The sequence below is a fragment of the Telmatherina bonti genome (assembly GCF_933228915.1).
Source record: "Telmatherina bonti genome assembly, chromosome: 13".
Lineage (NCBI taxonomy): Eukaryota > Metazoa > Chordata > Actinopteri > Atheriniformes > Telmatherinidae > Telmatherina > Telmatherina bonti.
Window position 1 is genome coordinate 23,039,521 of NC_136611.1, and position 13,913 is coordinate 23,053,433.

Here is a 13,913-nt window from a genome sequence, read left to right on the forward strand (position 1 = left end):
TTTTAGCTAACGACCGCAGAGCAGTACATCCTCTCAGAAAACTAACCTTTGGATTCATAGAGCAAACGTTTATCAGATGTCTCTGACGGTCTCTTGCTGATACAAACACAAACACCCTGTCTTTTTGAGTCATTTCAAATGACTTATTAACTTGACTAATTTTTCCCCTTGTGTTTTGTTTAGTGAATCTTAATCATTTTGTCATATTTACTTCAACATCTTTCTGCAGTCCTGTTAGTCTGTAAGCCTCAAAGTTCTTACTGAAACCTGGCATCAATTACCATTCCTACAGCTGCAGCTATAAATGTACAGTAGCAGTAACAGTCTTACTTATACAGTAGGCATGACTCCAGCAGTACAGGCAGTAGACCAGAGCACGTCTGCCCCCTCCTTCCTTAGCCAGCAGGCCCTCATTAGGAACCTTGTAAAGGCCTCGTACCTGCCGGGCTTGGGCCCCTTCCCCGCTACACACCCCCAGGCTCCAGGTGTGTAAGGTGGCTGCACTTCACCAGAAGGGACAGCTTGGGCTCATTTAAGTCCGTGGCTTGCCCTGTGCCTGCTGCTGCAGCAGGCCCCTGTAAACTACAAAACTGCACGGGGGCACAAAGGGGGAGAGCACGACGGGTGTGTAGGGGAGCATGGATTATGACCCTGTAAAGATGAAAGACGTCGCGGGCAACAAGCGATCAAAGAGGAAATGTGTCAGCACCAATGTGGCAGGGTATTGGTTGTATCAGACGCCCTGGGTCGTTCAGCCTCAGCCTGCATCCGTGTAAATCTGTGTGTTAGTGTGTGTGCGTGCGTATTGAACTCGGCTCAGCAGGGCTTAACGGCCACAGTGGACACCACTGGTGCTGGATAACACCACAACTTTCACAAGCTGCTGCTTAATTGCTGTTTAAACTGCACTTTGTCCTAGGAAGCTCAGCATGCTATGGCTTACACACACATACACATGCACACACACAAACAAATGTACTGTATGTTTCACCAAAAAAAAAAAAAAAAAAAAAGCATCTGCAGTCTTCAGCCACAAAGTTAATCTGATCTCACGGTTAATGTAGAAGCAAAACCGCAAGGAGCCGGTAAACTGTTGATTTACACTCTGTTTCAATTACTAGCATTGCTGGGAAACAACACCTAACTGTAATTGTGTGTGAGAGTATATGTATGGAGTCAATCAGCCTAGTTATATGCTGGGTACTAAACTCACTTAACCTTGTTATCTTACAACAGAGCTCCAGCCATGTAAGAGGAAATTGAATTAGTCTAGGAAGCTATTAATAGGAAAACACAGAAACAGCTTTGAAATAATTAGATTAGATGTCTGCATGGCTAAAACAAAGGACAGTTCGTTCACCTTACAAGAAAGTACAGCAGCGAAGACACAGAGGCCGAGAGGAGAAAAGGTAAAGAGATGAGTTAGAAGCAGAAGAGATAATAAAAAAAAAAGAGACCCAAGCCTTGCCCAAGCACACAGCTCAACAGATGAGATGTCAAAACGGAAAGTTAACCCACCACTTGCACATCTGAGGGAACTCTGGAAAGAAAATCTAGCAGCTCGTTGTTATCAATGGTATAGGGGTCTCGGAGCTTCTTGGTGAATTTATTCACTCCTGTAGGGAGAAAACCAGCAAGGGCATGTAGGGGAAGAGTTGGAAAAGAGAAGAGATTTTTGGCAAATGCTGTAAACCGAATATGCTGATAAAAGCCTTTATGGTTGTTTTACATGCTGTAATGCTACATTGTTGATTTGTGCCTAACACAGATTATAAAAATAGATAAATAAATAAAACAAAAAGAAGCATGTAAAAAACTGGAAAAAGTACTTTTCTGTAACAGATTCACTTTGATGCTACATGAATTTAATTATGCACAAAGTAATTAAATAGCCAATATGAGATCAGCTCACCCCAGGCCAACACAATAAGTCGAAGGGGGATGAAATAGATGATGATGGTGGCGACTCCAAGTGCCACAATCGCCAGCCAGCTTAAGAAAGGCACTGTCCAGTTAAATGTGCTGCAAAGGGAGGAAAAAAATGGCGTGACAAGAAATCACCCATAGCAAAAACCTAGTCGGGCTGTATTATATATACTTGTAATAACAGAAGCAGGAGTCAGTAAATGACAAGTTCATGCAATCTTACAAATCAGCAAGAAAGAGGGAAGACAGACCATTATTCAATTCACTTTACAAATGGACAGAATCAAGCTTACTAATGTGAAGGAAAACAAAACACCTTCCCTTCATCTTGTTTTTTTGATTATCCTTTTATGTCAAAGTAGGGATCCTTGTGGTTCAGAATGTGTGCAGTTAATCAAAGAAAATGCATATTCATGCATGCACTAATGTGTGTTTATGACTTTCTTCAGAGGTCATGAAGGGCTAGGCGAGATGTTATGGACATAAAGAGAGACAGCCTTTGTGTTTTTGTCTGAGGGCTGAGTGCCACACTGATAATATTTCCTGGGAACAGCACTGAGTTACACTCGGTTACGCTGGCAAGAAAAGGCAGAGCAGCCGAGCAATGTGGAAAGAAAAAAAAAACAACAAAACACTGGGACATGTAGAGTGAAGCAGAGCGAAGCGGGCCCGGTGCCGAGGAGCGGGCTTACGACTCACTTCTTTATCCTCTCGCCATAGGAGGCCACTTCATCCAGTGCATTCTGCACGCTGATGCACACGTCCTGAATGGCATAAAGCTTGTTCATGAAGCCCTTTCTCTCCGAGTCCTGCAAGAGGACAGATAGAGATGTAGGCAAGGGAGAAAGAGAGCAAGGATGAGGGAAGAGGACATGGAGACAGGCAGAAAAGAGACAGGAGGAGAAAGAAGGAGAAGAGAGAAGACACTGGCTGGGCATAGGCGTCTCTGTGAGAACAATACATTTTAAATAGCGTCAAAGATTTGGAGAGGGGAAGCCAAATCACCGGATATCCTGCATGAAGTGACGGAGCGCTTTCATTTCAGGCAGTAATGGAGATATAAAGTTGGCAGAACAAATCAAAATGTTTTTTCTCCTTAGAAAGGCTCACACAAGAAAATTTGAATATGTGAATAGGGAGGCAGAATTAAACTGAAAGCCAAATGGATACATCAATCTTTGGGCTCTCCCGGTCTCTTTCTACTGCTGCCAAGGCAGCTACGAGGACCCGGCAGAGCCCTCTTTTGTTCTGCTGGCTGGCACACTGTGATGATGTCACCAGCCATGACATCATTATCATCCTCATTAACGCCGTCAACCACCATGAACAGCTCTTGATTTTCAAGTTTTGATGGTTGTGAACTTGCTAGAGATTGGAGGAGAAACCACAAACTATGCAGGCCATCTAAAGTCCACAAACCCTGCTGCTCTCACTGAAATAAAGTCAAGAATTTAAGAAGTCATGCAACAGTGAATGAGCTGCCTGCTGACTGACAGGCAGGCAGGGACAGGACAAATCTGGACACAATGAGGTGATCTATAGCCATTGGCCGAGTGAGGACATCAACACACAGACTGTCTGTTACTAGGTATTATTGGTGGCATGCTTGGGAAACAGAAGAGGAGCAAAAACTACCGAGAAGTACGTGTGAAGCGGTGACATCTATTGATAAAATGGCAAGAGCAGGAGAATTTGATCATCCAGTGTTTGCACCTCACCATCTATTAACATAAACACTTGTGAAAGAAAAACTGAATTAAAGATACTGGGAACTTTACTCATTGAGATAAGACTAAATTTGGAATGTACAAAGCTGGGAAATAGAAATATACATCCCAGCTGTCAATTATCTGCAAAATACCCCCTTTTAAAAAGAAAAACTTAACTCTACATCACAATCAAAAACAGCATATATAAAATGACTGTTATAGACGAAGATTGATGGACCTTGTTACACTAAAGAAATAAAGCTCCAAGTAATTCTTGTAATTACACTAAAAGAAGACAGTGAATCAGTAAATGACATGAAACCTGTAGGACCTCGGAGGCCTTCACCGCATTTTGCTCTTTGAGACCAGCCACCTCACCACAACCCTCCCAAAGAGACCCAAACTGCCCCCAAACCTCCACTCTTCTTTCTACTCTCCATCCAAGATCAGATAATGTAAAAAAAATGAACCATAGAGAAGTCAAGGAGACCACATTACCTCCCCAGCAAAACCACACAAGACAAATAGATATAATTAGGCAGCCGGGGTTATTTTTCTTTGCAAATATTTTACAAGACTCCCTTTCTTTCCTCCTCGCGCGCGCTCCTGCTTTTCTCAGTCCTTTTGTCAGAGTCCATCTGTTTTTCATTGCTCGCTCAAACAAATCTTAGAGCGCAGTGTCTATTGTGTTGGGCTTGGTAAGGCTGGGCCGAGCCGGGCTGGGCCGGGTCAGGACGTTTTATTTTCAAGCCCAGACTCAGGGGAGAGGGTTTGGGGGCCATGGGAGTGGTGTGGGGGTGGAAAGGAAAGGGCAGAGGTCATTGGAGTATAAACCATTGCCACATGCCCTTCGGACTGCGGTCTGACTCCTATTTCCTGTCTTCAAACACGGACTGGGGAAGCGGGAGGTAGCAATAACACTGAGGGCCATGGAGAACCTTGTTTTCCCAGCTTCTCTACACACTGCGCACATATGGAGTCAGGCAACCTGTTCTTATAATGGAACCTAATATGCACACAAACACACACACCCTACAGCTATGAGATAAGGTTGATCTGCACACCTGGTCTTGCTGTGTGACTCTACAAACAATACTACATCCCAACATACATTAGACAGTGAGGGCCCTTGACTTCTAAAAGCTGCCTCCTTTTTATTGAACAAATTAGTTTTACACTGTGAGCTCATGACTCGCAGAACGATAACTTACACAGGCAGGAAACAGGAGACAAGCCATTTATACATCATAGTATGAGTTAATATTTCACAAAAAGTTGTGAATTTCCAAGACATATTCCTACAGATGTGGAACCACCACCAGTATACCTGGAATAAAAGATCTGTCAAACCTTCTGTGTGTAAATATGTGTTTCAACCAATAGCAAACATATATGTACTTTTCAAGTCCTGATTATTGGAGAAGAGGAATCTTTGCAGGAGATGTCAGACCTGTATTTCTATCTGCCCCTTCCTGTGTTGGTCCAAGCAGAAAAGAGGGCTTAGACAGACTTGAAGGCAAGGCTAATACTATATAATCTTTGCAGCCCCTTGCTTTTACTTGGCTGCAGATGGAAGTTATGTTCATGCTCAAAGTATGCTGCAAATCCCATCACCTCTAACAGATTGTTTAGTTGAATGATGCTGAATGCCAGGAAACCAGCCCAAAGTGTTTAGCGTCATGAATTTTGATAGACCGCAACTGTCAGTTTATCTACACATATTGTGTTATGCTGACCTGTTACAGTGCCATCTGTACATACGCTCCAACGTCACAATAATTGTTCATGAGGATTTTTTTTCTATTACAACACCTATGCAGATGTCAACTTTTCCATCAGGGGCGCAAACCATGTTTGTATGCAAATTCATATAATGATGCAGAATAGTTTCAAATAAAAGACCATGGGCTTTGAATGACAATAAAACGTATGATTATCATTCTCAAACTTGTAATGAAGCTTATCATGTCAGTATTTTTTCACATTAATTTTTGTTTTATATGTCTTATTTCCAGAGGCTCTATTTAATCATACCTGCAATAAAATCTGGTTGCATTCACGGGATTCTTCTGACATCATAATTGTGTGCTGGTTAATGTCTCTTTTGGAAAATCATTTGTTTTATATTGTAATCTCCTTCACAGCAAAGGGTGAGGACCACTCAGACTGTTGTGAGCTCAGGGTAAAGTCAGCAGAGCAGTGCGCTATTAAATAAAAACTGTTTTATGATAGTTTGTCCTGTGGCTGAAATGTTTTTGTGTACAGAAGAAACTTTGACATCAATTAACTCTCATCAGGGCTGAAAGCCAAAATATTTAGTGAGTCAGCGTCCTTTGTTGGGTGAGACTTGCACATTTTAATTGCATGTATGCCATTTAAAGACAATAAATGCATCTTTTGTGGTTATGTCCAAAGTTTGCATCATTGTTTGGATGTGTGAAGTGCAATATGAAATCCCTGCCAAGCACTCTTCAGCTTAGCAGCAGGGAACGCTTGTTAAAGTGATGTGGGTTGTTTGTATGTGTTATGAGAAAAATAACCCTCAGTGATACCATAGACAGCCAAGGGACACACTCTCACACAAACAGAAATAAGGATAACCACACTGCACTTGCTGGTAAATTGTGGTAAACAATTGTGGTAAACTCCTTGAAACACACAATTAAATATTTAACAAAGCGACGATGAGCAGCGCCTCTGTGTACCATACTGCTCCGCTTCTTTCAGTGATGCCACCATGGCAAAGCACATCTATATGCAAAAAGTGTAAAGTGAACATTTGTAAACTTTGCAAAGACAGTTTGTTCTTCACTGACCCAAGGCCTAGAGCTAAACAAGAGAGAGGTCACTGAGGACTTAGCCTATTACTATGGACTCAAATATCTGTCCTATATCCAGTGGGTGGAAAAGAGAAAGCCATTTGAGACTATTTTAACCTCCGATCACACTGCTCTCCCTGCTGGGTTATGCCATAAAAATGATAAACCTTACAGTTATAATGTAGCAGCATACATCCAATAATACCAGGAAATGAGTCTGAACCACAAGTGACTGCTGCTCATTGCTGCTGTGCTAAAATTGCACCTGTTTTTCTTTGTTTTCACTCTCTCACTCTGGCAGCACAGTAAAAATTGAAATGTCATATAAAATGTGACAGCATGCTAATATGTGGCTCCCAGAGGGCATCCAAAAGCACTTTTGTTGATTTTGTAGCCGCAGAGACAGTCGGTATACCTCCTGTTTTCACCTCAGGAGAAGGGAGAAAAACCATTGGAAAACCAACACAAATTCAATTACAAAATATGCGCAAGAACCAGAGAGGACAAAATACTAAATAGTATTTACACTCACACCTGTAAAGGTGTGAGTGTAAAGCATAGCTGCTGAGGCTTACAAGTGGTTAAATCGTATTTTATACTTAAGTTAGAGTTAATCATGTTTATTCACTATTTTGCATTTACCCCACAGAGATTAAGTTATGTTGTTTCAGTAAAATGAAATATTCGGAAAATAAATGTCGTTCTTCCTAAATGCGGCACCATTTTCTTATCTTTTAAGTTGCTCATTCATAATTCTAAAACTGCTGCCTATTTGGTCTGTTCCATGTGTTATCAACTCTGCAAGGAAAGATCAAATCACAGATTTTATAAAGTAGGATTTTTAAACCCCTCAAAGGGGTTTAAAAAAACTATTCAGGACCTCACCAATAAGACCACTAATCTCATCAGAAAATAATGACAAGACCAAGTACAAGTGTATGGTTGCAGATAAAACCATCCAACCTGGATCTTTGCCAGGGCCACATGAGAGAGGCAGATGTTCAGTTTTTATTATTATTAAATAAATAATTTATCCCATATATCCATTTCCCTCCCTGTCTTTTTGTTAAAACACATAAAAATGTGCCTAACTAGACTACTGACATGCACCACACATCTTCTCAGTCCTAATCAAGCAGCTCACACATAGAAAGCCATGCTCAGGAGCATCTCACACCTTCGGACCCAAACAGATAACTGTGACATTAGAGTTTTTGTGTATTTCTGCGTTTACGTGATGTACACATGTTGGAGAACGTCAGTATCAGTTCTAAAGGTTGGTCCCAGAAAGCCAAAGTCAAACTCCAGTTAAGACTGTCAACTGAGGGTGGACCGGGCACACAGAATGATCCCCTGTACTAATTAGTCTCTTCACCCAGTCAAGTCCCAGTGCGAGGATAAATATACTCATATGTAAAAGAATGATAGAGGGACAAAGAGAATAAGGGATTAAAAGGAAGAGTTGATGAAGGTGGTGACTTATTTTCAGTTTGACCTTTGCTTCGTATCCTAAATAGAAAAGTTTTTCGTGTTAGGGGTGTGTGTTTGCGTGTGTGTGTGTGTGTGTCTCTAATGTGTCTGGTTGGCAGGAGGTTGGTTGCCACTGATCATCTTTACCCATCTCCCTCTGGGGCCTCTCATCACCTCCCCCATGCCAGCTCCTCTATCAGGCTCAAGGTCAGGCCCATACCCCCGCACACAAGCGTAAATGACTACAACACAACTTCTGCTCTTGATCACCCCTTCCACACCCCCTGCTGCACGCCACCCGACCCCCACCCACCCTGCCTCACCTCTGTTCCCCTGCTCCTGCACTCTCCTTCCCCTGTCCTTCCCAGGATCATGTACAGCAGAGTGTGATGAATGGGACAACATTACTCTTGTCTGCTGCTGGCCTGGTTTTAGCTGCTCCCAACCCATCTTCCACTGTCTGTCAGTCTGTATGTCTCACTGTCGATGTCTCCAGGCCTAGATTTTAAAAAATATATACTAGCACAAATGCAGTGCTTTGACCATCCCAAACTGAAAGTACATTCAAGCTTCTACGCCTCTAAAAAAAAGGTGCAAAAGTTTTAGGCCGTTTATATCTTTACTGACAACATTACGCTAGTTTTTATGGGATCAAGTTACATCTGATTCATCACCTCAGTCTCTGAAACTGACTAACTTTGCCATACTTTAATTATGTATGCATGTTTAGAGAGACGCAAGCAATAGAGACAGATGTAAAATCTACCGTCTTAAAATTTGTTTTGGAAGGAAAAAAAGAAACAATGCAGTGCATTGCTAAGAAGTGAGGAGATCACGTCCTCAAAAAAGTAAATAAAATATGCATCCTCTCTGTGCTCATTACAGATTTATGACTCTTGTTAAAAGAAAAGGTGGCGGCTGCTATCTTACATGTCTGACTTTCAAATTCAGACAACATTGCTGTCAAGCGTTGTGCTCCACATTCTGTCCAATGAGAGACCGGGAGGGCTGAGTGTGTGCCATCTTCAACATCCTTCTCAGTGAGAGTTTTGAAGAGAGTTACTTTGGGTGGATGAGAGCATGCACAGTCTTCCTCACCTAAAGTACAAGTAGCGCATAGTGTCATCCTTTGATGCATAGTTCATCAATTGAAAAGTTCAAGTGGCTCAGCCACTTGTGTGTATGTGATTCAGAACAATAAATCTTGGGGGAATATACACTGTTGTATTATGTATAATGAGCATTGGGATTTTCTTCCACAGTATAATATAATTTGATGTTTCTTAAGAATTTTTTAAGAGAAAAAGCACTCACAACTGTGCTCAGGTCACCCCACCAGCCACCACACACACACACACACGCATATAAACACGAAGGGAAGTGAGCTATTAGAAAAAATACCTTGTTTGGTGATTGATTTGTGAGATGCAAATGCAACCATTTGTGAGAGGGATGTGTAAACACTTTGTGTTTGTTACATAAAAGTATGCTAAACCACTCTATGTGAAAAAATTTGGCTTTTATTGATCATATTAAAAGAAATGCATTTAGTGACTTCTTATGTCACCATAAAAAGTCTAAAAACATACTACACACACCATCACTCTTCATTCTACCATTGTCACCTTGCAGTATAACAGCTCTACAGTTTGCAAAAGGGGTGTCACACAAAAGAACAGGAGCAGCTTTCCATGCTGGAGTTTCCCCATCACCTTAAAGAGCAGACACAAGCATGGCCCTTGCAGTGAGTTGGGTTGGAGGCCAAACGTGCAGTGCGTAGGTATTAGCTAAGACGTGGACAGGGAACAGTTACTTAAAACAAAACCTGACAGGGCGGCAGACGGAAGCCGCTGGACAGACGATGACCAAAACAGCAGACCGGGAGACAGCAACACACACCAGCAGGAGTCCGTGCCAGAGCCACACATACGTCCACTTACCACCATCGCTCGTATCCACTCAAAGTGCCAGGAAGCCAACATATCCTCGAGGATATGGTTATTATCACGGCTCTCCTCCCAGGGGTCTGGTTTAGGGTCCTTGTGGATAGATTACAATGAGATTTTCTCTTTACCAGCCGCAGAAATTAAAGTGAGAGGGTTAGACATGGTGGATGTTTGGTCTTATAATTCCTTCTTACCAAATCCACTGCAGAAAAAGATAACACAAGCATAATACTGGAAACAGCTTTAGCTTTGCAAGGGTGATTATTTTTCCTCTTTTTTTCCCAGTACTTACCTTTGTTTAGATTTTAGAGTACTTTTGAAAAAGTAAACCATCTTCCAAACATTTGAGGCTTCTATATCATGCTGTTCTATATCATCAATTCTTTTTTTTTTTTTTTTTTTGGTTGGTTGGTTGGGGATACACACACCTTAACCAGAGGAGCACCAGTGGCACTGATTTCAATAAAGACCACAGTAGTAAACTTTAACTCATAACTTTTTTGAAGAACAAGAGCAAAACAACTAAATTTCATTTAAATAACGAAAGACAAGGTGATGAGACAGTGGTGAAGAAGCAGAGAAAGCGAGAACCATGGAGAAAAAGCCACAGACAAAAAGCTAGAGATAAGTATCTGCGGGGAATAGAGATAGTGAGAGATGATCCACCTGATGTGTGTGTGTGATAAAGAGAAAAAACAAACAATGCAGTGTGTTTTGCATAGAGAGACAATACCCCTCCATGCTTCTTTCACTCGCCTTTTTGTTTTCATTCCTCCCTCTATTAGCCAAACATGATTAAAATGCAGTTTCTACCAGCATCTCTGCTGAACAGAGGAAAAAGAGACAGCGAGGCGGGAAGAAAAATGAAGCAGAAAAGTCAAAAGCATCTTTTACAGCGTGACACTTTTCATCCTTCACAAGCAGCACACAGACAAGAACATGAGACATTCAAACTTTTTTTTTTTTCTCTTCCACTCTCTCCTATTCTCCTTTGCAGCTAAAACCCCCCGATACCTGAGGACAAACCCAATGTACCACAGGCTGAATAGCCTCCCCAGAACAATATTTCAGTCATGCTTCTTTTCAGTGCATTGATATAATTCCCAATGCTCTTTTTAGTCCAATGACATTATGTCATGTCCCTATCTGAGCAATCAGCGCAGTGCCGTGACTGGGACTGAGAGAGGAGTGCTGGGGCTGCAAAGCTCCTTATGTTGTCTGAAGGGGAGTTCAAAAACTTTATAGTTAATTATCTTAATGCTGAGACAAAATTGCAGTTTATTTAACTTTATTTGAAGTATAGAACAGTCTTAATGGTACGAAGGAAACAAACAACAAACATCAAGGGATGAGCATACAGGGGCAAAAAGAGAGATAATATGTTCAAGTAGTTAAATGTTTGCTAGAGAATCATTGATAAACCCCCTTCATTCAAACTACTAGGTGTTTGGAAATGTGTTTGTAATACCTGTAGGGAAATCAGTAAGTTGTGTTAGGGGTTTCTCAGTATGACAAATAATAGTTATAAATACATTCAGTGATTTGGGAAGCTGATTATGTGGTTTGCAAGATGAAGCATCAGATACATTTTATCTACTATTCATAGTGGACTCATTGAAAAGGAATTCAAGGTACATTAGGACCTGAGATGTTATTTTTCAATACTCTAAAAAGGTTTTCCTTTTTATCAACAAAACTGGAGCTTGCTCTGGCGTCACTGGAACAGCAGCAGCAGTTCTCAGTATTTTCCATGGAGACATGAGCATGTTTAAGCTTTTCTAGTTAACAACTGGCGTGATTAAAGACAGCCACGGTGGCAGAAAATAAACAAATAATATTTCAAAAAGGTGGTCATGATACTTAAGCAATACAGATCAGTTTCAAAAGATTTGATGCTTGACCAGTGTGTAATAGTGTGTAGTTAGTAAAATGTACATTTGAACTTAAAGCAGAATGACAATCATGTACTGAAAAAATGAACATTTTTTAGTTTACTTGCTTCTTTTTTTAGTTTCTGAAAGTCAAGACAGGAAATGATAGAAGATTGCTACATAAAACTATCATAAACAAACTTGGGTTGGACAATTGACCCAAGTATAAACAAGCTAGCTGGTAGTATTGGTTTTTTGTTGTTTTTTTTTTTGTTTTTTTTTCCAACTTAGAGCTTTATTTAGAGTGGTGTAGCTGAAGGAGGTGCATTAATTTACATTACTTAATTGTGAAAAGGTTTCTCAACGTCATGTCTAGCAGGCCAGCAGTACTTTTTTCAGTTCTCTATAATAAAGATTATTTTGGTTAACACCATACAATTGTAGCATTTTTGTTATCACTGTTGTTAATAATACAGATGCAGGATAAGTAGATTCATTATAGAATCAATCAGTAACACTTTTAAATGTTTAAGCCATATTTTGTTGTGTTCATGCTTTTAGAAAAAAAAATCTATTTCACTATTTTTCCAGCCCTATTTAAAATATTAAGCTAATATTTGTGTCCTGTAAGATGTCTGAATATTACATACATAGGCTATAAATTTTTTAATTTGCCGCTTCCTCAAAAGGTCAAAAATAACACTGAAAAATAGCCACTGGCCTAGTGTTTGACCTGAAAACTGGGTGTCTTGAAGAAATGGGTCCATAAAAAAAAGCAAAAAGTAAAAAGAAGACCAAAAAAGGCCTTATATTTTTTTTAGATCAACGTGTTCTAGTTCAGGAATAATAACTGCTCTATATTTACTTTGAGGAGAAAATTAGTAAGAAATGGGAGAGGAAAAAGATTCTTTTTATCTGTACATGTGTGTGTGAGCTAGATATTGATAGATAGACACGTTGGGAAAAAGAGAGGGGGTTGCACCAAGCAGTAAGCCCCTGAGCAGGACATGATTGCAGTGTGTATCTTATCTGTGTCAGGTCCTCCTGAGGCTAGTGGAGCCTAGCTGAGCAGAGCACAAGCGCTTCAGTGACCAGTCAACCGTGTGAGGGTAATCTCCTCACTCCTTCAATCTGTCTCTCTCTCATTCACTCTCTCTCTCCCCATTTTTCCAGTAAGCTCCCCTCTGGGAGGCAGCTGAGCTGCATACACATGCATGTGAGAAACTCACACAAATAGATATGTTTAAACACACAAATACTCACACACTCACAGCCTAAAGGTGATTGTGTCTTGCCAGCTCTGGACAGTGAGCCCACAGGTGAGAGAAGGTATCATGAGCTAGATTACACACTAAAATCCCTGCAGCTAGCAGCCTGTAAATATAGGAATGAATAACATGTTTTTGCTACCTCACTCTCCTCAAATCTCAGGCTGTATTTCAAGATGCTGGAATAATGTAATGGTACGGCATGACACAGGGTTTTTTTTGTAAACAAGCTTAATTTAAAAGAAAAGCTTTGTGTTGACTGTGATGAATGATTGAAGTTGCATGAAGTCAAATTTTCCCTGATAATAGCAGAAGATAGAAAGTGTATGGTCTAATTTAAATGTATGCATCTATCAAGCATCAGCATTCTTGCCATCCATTGTCTTCAAATGGGGTGACATCTTGGGTTGCCTAATCAAATTGTAGGTTTGTCGTGCTGTCTTTGGTAAAACAGTTTTAAACTTTTGACGAGGGAGGAACCAGGTAATTGAATCTTCTCTAATTATGTGACCGATTGTTGCCATGACTCCAAGCATCAAGTCCATCCACTGAGTGTTAATGGATTCAGTCTGTGTGAATGAACATGGCATTAAAATCAACATTTCTGTGTCAGTCATGTTCATTTTCTTCTCCCTCCCTTCTTTAAAGGTCCCATATTAAAATTCACTTTCTGAAAGTTTTCTAATAGTCATATGTGTCCCCATGGCCTGTGTATGACTCAAACGGGTGAGTCTGAGAAATCCCTCTTTGTGACCTCACAAAAGGAAATAACCACCAGGTTGTGTTATTTGTTATACAATAAGACATGTTGCATTGTACTAGAACTTGAAGGGACTGTTTACCATCTTGCGTCATGTCTTGTGAAAGGGATGAAAATTGCATAATCTGGATTTAGGCATCAAAT

The 13,913-nt window shown here is 40.6% G+C and overlaps 1 protein-coding gene across 1 annotated transcript in view; it reads right to left on the reverse strand.

Moving 5' to 3' along the window:
- Positions 1–13,913, reverse strand: part of LOC306764706 (multiple C2 and transmembrane domain-containing protein 1-like) — a 144,324-nt gene that overhangs the window by 10,364 nt on the left and 120,047 nt on the right. Inside the window, exons 18-21 of the mRNA XM_079251921.1 lie at positions 9,865–9,963; positions 2,626–2,735; positions 1,913–2,022; positions 1,519–1,616 (exon numbers count right to left, since the gene is read on the reverse strand). Of these exons, the coding sequence (XP_079108047.1) occupies positions 1,519–1,616; positions 1,913–2,022; positions 2,626–2,735; positions 9,865–9,963 (417 nt within the window). The remainder of the gene's footprint in view (positions 1–1,518; positions 1,617–1,912; positions 2,023–2,625; positions 2,736–9,864; positions 9,964–13,913) is intronic.